Consider the following 14783-nt stretch of genomic DNA (forward strand, 5'->3'; position numbering starts at 1 on the left):
AAGCTAAATTTGAGCAATTCTCGAGAGAAACAAAGCCATATGATACTATACTAAATATATAGGGACATACTGTACGTATACTAGATATATGAAAAATATATAAAATAATCTCATTCATGGGCGAGTTGTACAGGGTTGCAGCTTTGTGTATTCACAGTCCTAAAGGAGTTTGTGACAGGAAAGGACCTGTTAGTGTTTTTTTCAATTGTTTGGACTCTGGTTCTGCACTTCTGCCCCTGAGCTGCTCAACAGCCGTCCTGAATCGTAAATATATATATAAATATATATTACTGGACCAAAGCCTCTGTATTGTACCTCCCTATGTCTGAAGGAGGTCAAGGACTGACTGGGCTTCACAGTCGACCGCAAGCACTCCGTCTTCAGAGTGCACAATGGACTCCTACCATAAGGCTTCAACAGAAAAAACATTGTGCGGCTTCGCCAAATCTATAACTTCACATACAAGAAACAACTGAGCCACTCTTCCACAACCGCTTCATCCAGACCAGGACACTCTGCTCTGTCACCGTAGAGAGGGCCTTAATATCAGCCCATCTGACAAAGCTGAGTGAACTGAGGATGGCGAGACAGTGGACAGTGGTCAGATCGAGCATTGAAACAAGCCTCAAATCATTGCGTCTGATTGACTAGCTGCTGAACGAGGTGACGGGAACCATCGCTTTCTCTTTTGGTGAAGACTCTGGGAAAGGAATCCTAAAGAGACCAATCAGACACAGACTGCAGTTCTCCAATGTCCGTCAAGGCTGCAGTTGGAGAACATGTTTGTTCTCTCTTTCACAAAACCACAACTACCTGATTTCTCCAAAGTGAAGAAGAAGAGCTTGAACATGATTCCTGTGATGGTCATGAACCGACCATCGCTGGCTGGCATTCAGCAATCTGAGATGCCTGGGCGGTTGACAGCAGGGTCATCCCCCAGAGGCAGCTGGAAGTCCCTGTACAAGCCCCCCATTGAGAAACGCTCTGCTGATCCCCAGTGGAGGGTGAGACGTGGCTACAGACGTTTGGCACCACTCAGTCCCCAAACCAACAGTCACTGTGTTCAAGTTGAGGAAACCCTCAATCATCTCTGGCTCCACCGTCAGAGGACATTTCTGTTTGGCTGAATGTGTTAGGGGCCCTTTCAGATATTTTCAGTTCAGTTATACAGGAAACATTTTTATTAAATGTTTTGTTTTCTGCTTTGTTTTTTGTTGTCATTTTGAGTAAAAAAAATATATAAATAACAGGTTGCACATTTAAAACAAACTTTAATGACAATGGTTTAAATCTCTGCAGGTTGAGTCTCTGCAGACCGAGTGAGCGATGAGCATGTTAGCATCAGTTAATGCTAATAAACAAGTCATTACAGAGAAAACTTTGATAATGAGTCATTAATGAGACATTGCGATCTTTTTTGTAAACAAAGATAATTGTGTTTCTGTGTCTGAAGCCACAAAGGAAGCTAAAAACAAGTCTCTGTGGAGGATTTTTCCCCCTCTAGTTTACGTTTTTAGTGTGGTGATGCCACTGCTAATTAAAACTATACTGTGATCTCGTTAAAAAAAAAAAAAAAAAACTGAGCTAGTGAAAAAGATAAGCTGAATCTGATTCAGTGCTTTCAGGAACTTTGCAGAGGTGGAGGACGTTGACTTTCTACTCGGGTTCTGTACTGAGGACGGATGGAGCTGCTGACCTTTGATGGAAGTCCTGCAGGTATGTAACTAGTTTTTCTTATTTACACCTCCGGTGATCTAAAAGAAGTCTCAGGCCATTCGTGTATTTGGGGATATATACTGATGAAATCGGTGAAGAGAAAGATTTATTCTATCATTTATGGCAGAAACACTGTCAGAATTTAAAATAAAAAAGGTTTGTTGAAATTCAGTTCTTATATGCTACAGATATGGTATATTCCATTTATTAAGACATACAGACAGGTACAAGGGGTAACCTAATAACATTTAATACAGAGTAATATCAATACCTGGTTCAAATAAATATTCCTGATCCTGCCATTGTCTGTGAAAGCAATCTTTTATTCATTTCTGGATTTTGGCTCACAGACAAGGGCCTCTTGTGGCCCATGGGAACTCTGTAGAAAGAACTGTGGGCTTTTCATCCTCCCTGCTGAAACAGAGTTTTACTGTTGGACAGACATTTTCAACCAGCAGAGACTGTGAGCAAACGCTCAGTGAAGGAAGTATCCTAAGTTTGGCAACAAATGAATATTTTTTTTCTTCACTGTATGACTGACTGTTAATGTGGAGTTTAAGGCTCAGAGTCAATTAGAGTTTCTCTATTTGTATGAACCAACAGTTTTGAAGCAAGATCGTTAAATCTACCCTTCTTAAACTCCACTTTGGCCTTTCCGTACATTTAGTGAAAAGGATCTGTCACCTTTATGACCAAAAGAGCTCTCCATCAAATAAGAGACACAAATCGTGTCTAATTTTTCAAAAGGAAAAAGAACATGAGACAACAGCTTATAAACTCATCTAGTATAAAGTTTCCATTATGTTTGTATTGTTTGTTTACATTTACAAACTTTGAAGCCTAAAATTAACTTTACATTTCATTTTATTACCATGTTTGACAGTTTTAGTCATTATAGTTCTCTTAGATGTTTCAGCGGTTTTTGCCACGACGTGGTTTCACCATTACCTTTTGTTGACAAATGTTAGGGAACCACTCTTTCAATTATAATGTTTCACACATGTTCCACATCAAAATTGCATTTTCACTTCAGTTTGAGTCACACAGCAATATGGAAGAGTATTAGGGCCACTGAAGAAAAAAGAATCTCGACTTGGTTTTTTTTTCAACCTCCGATTTTTATTTGTTCTTCAGTGGCCCTAATACTCTTCCGTACAGCACCAAGATCAGGAATCATCTGAAGGTGCTTTTATAGAGGAAAAAACTGTGAAACATGACAAATCATCAAAAAATACAGTTAATGGTAAATAAACTATGTTTATTTTTGTTCACTTTCTTAGACATTTTAACTTAAAACTATTTAAAACACAATTACACACCTACACACATGTAGCTTAGACTGACTGCTGTTTTGACTTTTTTTTTCTGATGCATGTTATGTGCTGAACATGAAGACTGGAGACATTATTATCAGCAACATTTGGCAACAGATTTGGTTTTGGTGATGATGAAAATGATGGAACAAAACCACAGAATCCATGAACGCTTAGAAATGGTAAAAAATATTTGAACATTGAATTTCATGATTTTTTTTAAATTAAAATGTCATAAATGACATAAAATAACACTTTCATATTTCAGGCCTTTATTATTACAACACCAAAAACAATCAAGTTCATGATAATATGATTTAATTTGCATTGAGATGCCTCCTACATGAACAAATGAGAATATGCATGGACCATTTTCATCCCTCTATATTGAAACCTCTCGATGACCCATTGTGCAGTGGAGTTACTCTCTACACTGACTTTCTATCTTCCAGATGTGTACCAGCACCTGTCGACCAATCACAGGTCAATCTCTGCAAACGCCACCATGGAGCATAGCAGCATTGCATTCTTTGTCATCGAGGGTCTCTCCAGCCTTGGTGAGATAAAGATGTTCCTCTTTGTCATCCTGTTGCTTGGTTACATCATCATCCTCGGGGGAAACGGCATGATTATCTTTGTGGTGAGCAGCTGAGTCGACACTTCTTCTTTCTCTGGAAATAACTTGTGGTCACAATGTTTTCCTTCCCATGTTTGCTCATTCAGGTGCTGTCGGATCCAAAGCTCACCTCCCCGATGTTCTTCTTTCTCAGCAACCTGTCCTTCGTAGACATGGCCTACACAACTACCACCATCCCCAACATGCTCTCTGGCCTTGTGAACGGCGTGTCGTCCATCTCTATACCGGGCTGCTTCCTCCAGATGTTCATCTTCATCATGCTGTCCGTCACCGGTCGGGCTATCCTCACTGTCATGGCGTACGACCGTTACGTAGCCATTTGCAACCCTCTGCGCTACTCAGTGATCATGACCCGGCCCAAGCGCCTACTCCTGGTCATTGGCGCTTGGGGGTTCGGTATAACATGCACTCTTTCCTCCGTCACCATGGGCAGCTTCCGGTACTACTGTGGCCCAAACGTGGTGAAGCATGGCTGGTGTGATCCTTCGTCTGTGAGGCGGCTGGTGTGCGGTGACACTCTAATAGACAACATTGTATCCCTAGCTTTTGCTCTGGTGGCGTTGCTCACCACGGGAGTCCTCGTCCTCATGTCCTACATCCTGATTGGCCTGTCAATCTCCAGAATGGGCATTGGTGAGCGGTTAAAGGCGCTGAAGACGTGCGCCGCCCACCTGACCGTGGTGACCATCTCTTACAGCGCCGCCTCCTGCGTTTACATCTCTTACCGGGTAGCAAAGTTTCCACCAGAGGTACCAATTCTTTTTTTAACCAGCACCACTGATCTGTCATAGATATGAGGTAGTATGGCCCAACTCTCCCTTGGAGCTGGACTGTTCAAAGTGACGGAGACAACAAGATGAAAAGTAATAAATTGCACTTTGGTGAAGACATCACTCAGCTTACTGACAGTCCTGACTGGTTAATTGATCCATGGATGGGATGATCAAGTAAACCAATCTGATATGGAGTACATATGACAAATTTGTTTAAATAAGGTAGAATCTGGTAGAAGCATATTTGGCCCTCATTGTTTTTACCTTGAACATCTTACTAGACTCCTTCAGGAGCATGTTTATGGCAGATGCGCAAAGTCTTACTGAGATGATCCAACCAGTGACAAATCCTCAAGCCTATGCTCGCCTGGTGTAGTAGACTTTGAAAAAACTCAGACATTGTAATGAGATCTGTAACGTTTCCTATCCATAGCTTGTGGTCCCAGCCGCAATATGACCAGGATGCTGTCTGACTGAATTGATTCTTCCAGACACCCTGGTGACTTCAGGGTCCCTCTAATGTGGACTGAAGTCTGGAAGTAGGACTTTTTAAAGGAGGTGCTTTATCAGGTGGGTGACCATAGTGCTGATGGATATTGTTCCTTCAACCCCACGCAAAGGAACGAGTCTGAACTTATTGATGTTCTTCAACTCTTCTTTGGAATCCACCACGTCCATAGATCAATGCCTGGCAATGGCCCAGCCAACGGAGTTGGTCCAGAAAGAGTAATGTCATTTGGAAACCAACAGAGGGTTGTTACCAGAGATCAGTTTGACAAAGTCACTGAGAAGGTGGACATGGTCAATTGGTGTCTCTTTGAATGTGCTTGCTGCTGCACAACACAGTTTGTTGACTGATTTTGCCCAGCTCTTTTCTCTCACACTATCTACCTTGCACATGGCATCTTTGTCCGGTGGGCATGGCATGCTTCAGGTGCAAGGAAAACCACTGTAAATCTCTGCAGCTGTAATAAACGCGTGTTAAAGTGAACACTAAGTGTTTGGTGCAGGGTTGCTAAAGGTCACTGTCAACCTCCCAAAAGTATCCTGAGACCAACAAGATGAAACAATGATGAAAGAAGGTTCCCACCTGATAACCCAGAAGATGTGTCACAGCTGATTGTAAGGTAACTTACAGTATTTAGTAAGTTTGATTTATTTTCTCCACTGAAGAAATGCTCTTAGACCACTTGGGATCATCCGATCAAACTGGTAGCCACCTAATAAAGTAATAAGCTGAAATAATTGACAAATTTCAAATGTGTTTTTAGTAATATTTTCTTTTTGACTATCTTCCTTCTTCCATTGCTGCTGTAGGAATTTCAACCACCACTTGGGGCTAACATAGACCTGAATCTCTGGCTCCAATGGCGCATACTACCTCATATCAATGAGAATGTCAATAATTAACTTCCAGGTTAGCAGGCATTGAAAAGTCCTTCTTTTTCCTTTTAATTCTCTTTTCATGTCGGGGTGTTTCAGGCTCGCATCATCATATCGGTGCTGTACTCGGCTCTGACGCCGTTCCTTAACCCGCTCATCTACAGTCTGAGGAACAAGGAGCTTCGAGAGTCCTTTCAACGGACGCTGAGGAGGCTCATACCCACGACCACGTTGGCTGTGAAGGGCGTCAACACCGTGTCCTGAACAAACCGCCACACCTTGAGCGCGTCAACTGTTGGAGGTCAACTTCACCTTGTCGGCTGTTCCTGTGCAAGGAGACCAACATTAAATTTCTTTGTTTAGAAATCTGACTCTTGTGTCATTTACGAGAAGCTCAAGGTGCCATAGGTTTACTTACTGTAGCTAAGAAGCTAATCAAAAGACTAAAGAGTAGATTTTCATTAACTAACAAATTTCAGAGGCTCTGTCTTTGAAGCATGTAATCACAACAAGCATGTTCTTGGAAATGAGATTATCATATTTAATTTGATGTCTTACCTCACTATACTTGGGATGTTTTTGTGTCACCTCCAGGCGATCCCGTTTTTTTGAGTCGTTGAATCCGACTTCCTGTACCATTAAACCAGCCGTTTGTACAAAGTTATATATACATTTTTTATTCATTATTTCTTCTGCTGTACAACATTTAATAAATGTTGGTCAAGATCAGTCAGTTCAAAATGAGACGTACAGATGTTTTTCAGAAGAAATGCAAATAATTTCATTTAATTCAAAAACAAAAATTTTATTTAAAAACAGAGCAAACTGCTTAAGTTTAAAATCATTTCTTCGACTGTGAAAAGACCAAAACACAACCAAAGTTTTCTGTTTTCACTTGAAAAGGGGCCTCAGACTCATCAGATCAATACCGCCACGAGATTAGAAGAAAACTTTTTTAACCACAGAAGCTGAAGAGTCCTTGTTTTGTGTCACTGGGACGTCCGGCCCGCTGACCTGTTTCATCATCGGGATGTTTTACTATGGAGAGCGAGTGGACACAGAAGCCTCCGTATTTGTTTTTCAGTTTGAAGCTTTTGTTTTCCAGTGTCAGATCAGTAATTGAGAGCCGGTGTAAGAAGTGGGAGTATGATCGGGGATATATCCTGGCTGTATGATGCAGATGTTTGCATCAGGCGTTTGGATCTGGTCAGGTTCAGTCACTAATGGAAACGATTCGCCGCCATCATGTCCTTCCTGTGAAACACACCCAGGATCCGCTGCCGCAGCTCTTTGCACTGCAGCCCATAAATGATCGGGTTCAGGGTCGGCGGGACTACGTGGAACAAGACGGACGCCACCTTCCCGCTGTCAGCCCACTCTGGCCGCCGGTGCATGATCATGGGTGTGAACGATGCCACCAGCATGATGACATAGACGGCGAGGTGCGTGGCGCAGGTCTGCAGCGCGCGGCTGTTGATGGCCTTGTTCCTGCTGCTCAGACACACGATGGCGACGCGCAGGTAGGTGAGGGTGACGCTGCCGAGCGACGAGCCCAGGATGACCACGGCGCTGCCCAGCCCGTAGATGTGGTTGATGAAAAGGTTCTCGCACGAGAGCTTGAAGAGCGACGCGTTGTCGCAGAACGGGTTGAGGATGACGTGTCTGCAGCGCGACAAGCGGATGGTGAGACCCAGCAGGATGGCCACCAAGATTAAGGCCACCACCCAGGCCGCCACAGACAGCTTCACCACCATCCGACCGCACATGATGCTGCCGTAGCGCAGAGGGTTGCAGATGGCCACGTAGCGGTCGAAGGCCATGATCATGAGCACGGTGTGGGAGATGCCGGCGTGGAAGTGGGCGCAGAAGGCCTGAACCACGCAGTCCAGGTACCGGATGGAGCGGTCGACCACCGGCGTGAAGATGTAAGTGAGCAGGCGGGGGATCACGGTGGAGGCTCCAAACACGTCGTTGACGCTCATGTTGCAAAGCAGCAGGTACATGGGCTGATGGAGGCTCCGTTCCACCGACACCAGCACCACCAGGCCCAGGTTGGACACCACGATGAAGATGTAGAGGAGGAGGAGGAAGACGAAGGCAGGCACGGAGGTCTGAGGGGTGACCTTTAGGGCCTCGATGAGGATGAGATGAGCGTTGAAAGTCTGGTTCTCCATCCAGTCGGCAAACAATCGTCCTGCGGACACAAGGAAGCGACAAGAAAAGAAAGAAAAATAACCTTCTGTTTTCCTGGTTTTATATATTTAACAGGGCTGTCAACATTAACACGCTAACGCACATCAATCCATCATCATGATTAATCTGATTACATTTTTAAAGCAATTATTCCATCTACAGCCAGAATGACTCAAAATCCCTGAGAATGTGGCGAAGATCCGGTAGCGACAGTCAGAACCAACTCCATATGAAGCTAAACAGCACATTGGACCTAGATAGATAGGTAGATAGATAGATAGATAGATAGATAGATAGATAGATAGATAGATAGATAGATAGATAGATAGATAGATAGATAGATAGATAGATAGATAGATAGATAGATAGATAGATAGATAGATAGATAGATAGAAAACAGCAAAACCGACTAAACATTTTTTTCCATTCATCAATAAAATAATGCCTGCATCTAGAAATAAATTTCAAAAAAAATTATTGTTAGTTGCAGCGAAGTTAGGCTGCAGAAAGGCTTTTCACCTCGTGATTTGTTTTTTGTTTTTTTGTGTACATTTGTTTTTCAAAGCAACATAAAAGCACATTTAAGTTGAACCAACATTGAGCTCCCATGAAAGTCCTCTGCAGATGAATGGATTGATCTTGTATAAAGTATCTTTGTGGTGGAAATTATTACTTTTAATCTAAGAACACAAAAGGAGGCTTTTATTCAAAGCGGGCTAAATGGATTACATATGTCTCTTCTGTCCGGGGATCTTTGCTTGGACTGTGATAGTAGATGTGATGTAATAGTTAATGTTTTACCCCTCATTTATTTCTTAACATTCTTAATAATATATTCCTTTAGAATGTAATAAATATTCAAATCATTTTGATTTCAATAAAAGATTTCTTATTATTAAACATCCTTGAAAATCCATGTTAAAAAAAAAAATCACTTCTTCCCACAATTCCACTGTAATCCAAACATTTCTAAAGGACAACTCATTTTTTATTTTTTTTGTTTTTAATATAAGACTCGAAAAACATTCAGGAAGTGAATATTCTGGATTCACCTGCAGAATAAATGAAACAATATTTAATCTGACAGACAATTGAGAATGAAAAAAACTGCTTCAGATGTTGACGTTTCTTTAAACTGGAAACGGTGAAAACATGTTGAGTTAAACATGAAATTAAATATGTGTGAAGCGTTCAATTTAATACATGAGATGGTCAATTTAATACACGAATGTTAAAACATGATGTTTAAAACAAAAGTGTACTAAACACAAAAAGATGTTCAATTGCGTATCTGAATCAAATGTTTTCAACATCGTTGTTTCATAAAATGATTCTGCTCTAAACAGTCTGATTTTTTTTATTTTGTCTTTTGCTCATCTTTCATGTATTTTAATAAAAGTTTTCTGACAGATGACTGAAAATAACAACTGAATAACAGATTAAAACCACATTTCTTTTGTATATTTTAGTAGTTTGTTGGTTAAAATATCAGTTTCTAAAGAAAATGTTAAAAAAATGTCTACCAAACACTTCAGTAATAATAAAATGTCTCAATTCATCCACAAACAAGCAAAATCACAAACATTAAAAACTGTTATAAGTAGATTTTGTAATCATGTGGCTATTTGTCGAAAATAGAGTGAGACACGATCAGTGTGTTACCTCTCCTGTAAGCCTCATCCAGTCGACCTCCACCTCTCACACACACACTCACACACTCACTCAGTATTAATAAACTGCCTGAGTCTCATCACCAGGCAACATGAAGTTGGTGTTTGTGTTTGCAGCGGGAAGAGTTCTGACGTGGCAACGCCACACATTTTTCACTTGACAAAGTGTGAAGGAGGCCTGATGACGACGCCCAAGAAGCATTGAGAGAAAGTTCTGTTCAGGTTCAAGCTGCTGGGAGTGTGAGTCGTGTGGCTCTGGTGGCAAATTGTCACCAGATTGTGATCGACTCTCAGAAATGTGTGTGTGAGTTTTGTCTCTGTTCACCTCACTGAAATATGTGTCCAGCTGTGTTTTCTGAAAATGGACTCAATACTTGTTTTTTCACCCCGGGACCATTTTCTATTTAAGCTGCTATAGGTTGAGACTGTGCAGTGTTACCTTTTCCTTTATGTCCCACTTTTTTTTTATGTTTTTGCTGTTTTTCATCTGTATGATTGTAATTGTTCTATCCATCGTTTGGTCCTTTTCTTTTTTTTACCAGCAAGTAAAATGCTAATTTCTTCTATTTTAGCAAAGGTTTCTTCATCTGCATTAATTTTATTTACTACAACTACTACTACTACTACTACTACTAATAATAATAATAATAATTATTATTATTATTATTAGCTATTATAAAACATTTTGTAGCTGCTAAAACTGTTCATGTTTTGTCTTTGAGGTGTTTCATTCCAGAGATCATAATCTAGGCTTGGATTAAAATCATACTTTTCTTTAAATAAACTGCTTCAAAGACACTCCAGCACATTTGTTGATTACTTTAAGTCTTTAGTCCTTCTCACACTTAATTAACTACTAATAGGAAAGATAATTCACACTTCCCAGTCCACACCTGCTTCACTTATTTACCATCTCTCCCTTTTCCATATTCACCAAGACTTTTACCCACATTCCCAGACTTTGGTTCTGAATGAAGCCCCTAAAATATCAAAGTCATTCATATATATATTTAGGAACCCAGTTTGGAGGAATTATGACCTGGAGGGTTTAGAAATGACTCAGTCAGCATTACAAGTGACATGAGGGGAGAAATAGTTCCTCATTGTGGCTGCAGCCGGAACTACAATCCTTCATGGAACAATTAAAAGACTACAAATCCCGGAGGCAGGAGGGCAGCCCTGTCAAGGGTTCAGCTGAAAAGGAGCTCCAGACAGAAGGAATGTAAGGGGGAGACACAGCGGATCAGTTAAGAGGAAGATTAACTGACATTTGATTTAAACTGCCATGTTTTTATTTACCACTGTGCTTGTGAAACCAAAGCTTCATGAAGCACCTGATCAAGGTGAGACAGTCACTCTGGAAGTGATTCAGTTTGACAGCACGATGCAGACACAGTCTAAGGTCTCGTTTACACAACGTCTCACATCCCAGAGACTCTATGTTTTACTGCCACGCTTCAGTTTCTCTAAAACGACCAACATCCTCAGGACACCGAGCGAGGCTGAGTGGATTGACTTTTATTATCTTACTGTTCATACCTGTTGTCATTCAACATCTTTATTCTGCTGATCCAACCGCGTGCACAGTGAAAGGCTGAAGCTGTTTCTTAATTCCTCCTTTTATTAATAACATTTAAAATGCCACAAAGAGGGGGTGATATACTTTTTATTCATACTTTTTTATTTACTCAATAAATGAATTCACTTATATTGCACTTTCCTTTTTCTTCAGCAGTCCGCAAAGTGCTTTGTACCCACACACATTCACACGTAAATGGAGGCGGCTGCCATGGCTCTCAGTCCATCCATTGGGAGCAGCCGATCCACACTGTTTACATTTCTAAACTGGACTCTGCTTTACCGACGAGGTGGGCGGAGTGGTCGCTTGGTCCATACTTGGCCAGTCCGTCCGGTCAGAGGTGAGAAATCATCTTCCCATCCACGTTTTTAAAAACACCAAATGATTGAAAAACGAGGGGATTCAGTTCCCCGGATGACACCCCTCTAAATCAATGTACTCGCCAAAAACCAAGGGAAAGAGAAAGACGAAGAAGTAAGTCAACGATAAGTCGCACTAACGTTGCTATTGAGCAAGAGACACAATCAGAAGCAGTCTTGTAGATAACAGTCTGTGAATCCGTTAAAGACCTCCAGTTGTCACTTAAATGCTCTTCAAGAGCTTCCATCATTTCTAATTTGATCTGATCTCAACACTGCCCCCTGCACGACTCTCAGTGGTACTGCAGTGTTTCTGTATACTTCCCGGAGATGAAAAGAAGTTTGTTTGAAATGAACTCAGAGTACGTACTGAAAGCTTTGTGTGTATCCTTATGCACATCTAATGAAACGAGACTCAGCGCTGGCTGGGATCCCCTGAGCTTACTAAACCGCTCGCAGCCGAGGAATGCTGACCTCACATGCTGAGATGGGAAAACATCACCTTTTGACTTGAAACACTGTCATTTTGTTTGTGGTGAAGAGGATGAAGATCTTCTGTCGGACGGCTTTGATCTGCAGCCCGTAGATGACGGCGTTCAGTGTTGGAGGAACCACGTGGAGCAAGATGGACGCCAGCTTGCGTTGGTCCGATAAGTTCGGGAAGCGGTGGAGGGCGACGATGATTATGCCGGACATCAGCAGGATGATGTAGACGGCGAGGTGAGTGGCGCACGTCTGCAGAGCGCGGCCGTTCAGCGTCTTGTTCTTGCTGCTCAGACAGACGATGGCGATGCGCAGGTAGGTGAGCGTGACGCTGCTCACCGACACCGTCAACATTCCTGCGGCGGTGAACAACCCGTAGACGTGATTGATGATGACGCTCTCGCAGGAGAGCTTGAAGAGCGAGGCGTTGTCACAGAAGGGGTTGAGGATGACCCGCCTGCAGCGCGACAGGCGCACATCCAGGATCACCAGGACCAGGATCAGGAAGAAGGAGGTCCCCCAGGCGGCCATCGACAGCTTCACCACCATCTTCAAGGACATGATGGTGGCGTAGCGCAGCGGGCTGCAGATGGCCACGTAGCGGTCAAAGGCCATGATCATGAGCACAGTGTGGGAGGTGGCTGCATGGAAGTGAGCGCAGAAAGCCTGAACCACGCAGTCGGTGTAGCTGATGTAACGATCGGAAACGAAAACGTCTTTGAGCAGACTGGGGATGATGGCGGAGGCTCCGAACACGTCGTTGATGCTCATGTTGCAGAAGAGAAGATACATGGGCTGATGGAGGCTCCGGTCCCTGGAGATCAGCACCACTAAGAACATGTTGGACACCAGGATGAAGGTGTAGAGGAGGAGGAGGATGACGAAGGCCGGGACGGAGGACTCGGGAGTGACCTTTAACCCCTCCAGCTGCAGCAGATCCAGATCCAAGGTTTGGTTCTTCATCATCCTGAAGGAACCGGAGTTCATAGAGAAGTCAGGCAATACAGTCACAATCCATCCATCCATCCATCCATCCATCCATCCATCCATCCAACCATCCATCCAACCATCCAACCATCCAACCATCCAACCACCTATCATCCATCCATCCATCCGTCCATCCGTCCGTCCACACTAACAAACACTTATCTAATAATCTTATATGCTTTGGAAAAAACAATAGTCGTCATTCATGCACAGGAAGAACATGGAAACTCCACAACGAAATGGCTCAAACACAAACCCACAATATTCTTGCACGCTCGCACGCACGCACACACACAAACACACACACGCACGCAAACACACACACGCACACAAACACACGCACACACACACACACACGCACGCAAACACACGCACGCAAAAACACGCACACGCACGCAAACACACAGACACGCACACGCACGCAAACACACAGACACACACACGCACGCAAACACACACGCACGCAAACACACGCACACACACACACAAACGCACACACACACGCACACAAACACACGCACGCACGCACACACACACACACACACACACACACACACACACACACACACACACACACACACACACACACACACACACACACACACACACACACACACACACACATCAGAACGACAGTAGAATTTAATATTTTTTTCCCCACTCTGAACATCCAGGCTCCATCATCATCTTTTCTTCTTTCAGAATCCTTATCTTCTCATCAGCTTCCTATTTTGCAAAGTTCTGCACTCCTGTATTTATACTTTATACTTATACTGTTTATAACATTGCACTTCTGCATTGGATGCCAAACGACTTTCCGTACTTCTACATGTGTGATGACAACAAATTTGAATCCTAATCCTAATCCCATGTTGTGACTGGCACTGTTTGAATAAAAACATGCTAAACTCTCCCAAAACGACTGTGACTGCAGCATTAAACCTGTTTTCAGTGCCAGTGTGAACCACTACACCAACAATCAGCCATTCCACAATAAACTACAAACAAGAAAGGAAAAGAAGCAGTGATTCTGTGATTGCTCCACAATGCTATGAAATGAAGAGAAGTTTACACATTTTAAAGTTAAAATGTAGTCAATAAACAAAAACTGTGGCAAAGCATTGTTATGGACCCTCCCTCACTCTAAAGCTGATGAGAAATGGCCCAAAATCTTTATCTATAAGATAAGATAAAAACTTAAGATCAAAATAAAACAGCAAAAGAACCAAACTAAGTGTGAAAGCTTTTGTTAAAGGTTTGACTTGTATTTCTACTTTGCCAGAGAAACCAACCACTCAAAATAACATTTTACACCTGGTTTTCATAGGAGCTGTTAAATGTTTTTGTAACTGCTGACAGTAGTTCTAAATATCTATCAACATATAACATTTCAGAAATTCTTTTCTTGTTTCGTACGGAAAAACCAAAAGCCATTCAAATTCTCAAATTCAGTTTTTACGAATTATTGAAGTTTCAGATTCGGGTTAAACCTTCAGAAACATAAAATATGTTTTAAAAAAGTCCTTTAAAAAAATTTTATCACTATTTTTATTCAGTTATTCCTTGTGCATTAGCCTGGCTTCATTAATGTTGTTGAAAACATTTAAATTTTTTGTAAAATTACAGAAACAAAAATCAGATTTTGTTCCACTTTTGTTGACAAATTGAAACTTTTCTCTTGATTACCTCT

The 14783-nt window shown here is 42.1% G+C and overlaps 3 protein-coding genes across 3 annotated transcripts; 1 reads left to right on the plus strand and 2 right to left on the minus strand.

The window, feature by feature from the left end:
* Window positions 1–1682: 1682 nt before the first annotated feature.
* On the plus strand, window positions 1683–6086 carry or6at1 (odorant receptor, family 6, subfamily AT, member 1; the record flags this gene model as incomplete). Its single annotated transcript, XM_080483420.1, has 4 exons — window positions 1683–1716; window positions 3482–3669; window positions 3753–4415; window positions 5922–6086. The coding sequence occupies 4 exons, from the start codon at window positions 1683–1685 to the stop codon at window positions 6084–6086; spliced, it is 1050 nt and encodes a 349-aa protein (XP_080339546.1).
* A 956-nt stretch (window positions 6087–7042) lies between these two features.
* LOC308121895 (olfactory receptor 51E1-like) lies at window positions 7043–7996 on the minus strand (the record flags this gene model as incomplete). The annotated part of the gene is made up of 1 exon (XM_080483421.1): window positions 7043–7996. One exon carries the CDS (start codon window positions 7994–7996, stop codon window positions 7043–7045), a length of 954 nt encoding a protein of 317 aa, XP_080339547.1.
* A 4125-nt stretch (window positions 7997–12121) lies between these two features.
* On the minus strand, window positions 12122–13069 carry LOC308121896 (olfactory receptor 1500-like; the record flags this gene model as incomplete). Its single annotated transcript, XM_080483422.1, has 1 exon — window positions 12122–13069. One exon carries the CDS (start codon window positions 13067–13069, stop codon window positions 12122–12124), a length of 948 nt encoding a protein of 315 aa, XP_080339548.1.
* Between the last annotated feature and the right edge of the window lie 1714 nt (window positions 13070–14783).

The sequence above is a fragment of the Lipophrys pholis genome (genome assembly GCF_963383615.2).
Source record: "Lipophrys pholis genome assembly, chromosome: 16".
NCBI classification, from domain to species: domain Eukaryota; kingdom Metazoa; phylum Chordata; class Actinopteri; order Blenniiformes; family Blenniidae; genus Lipophrys; species Lipophrys pholis.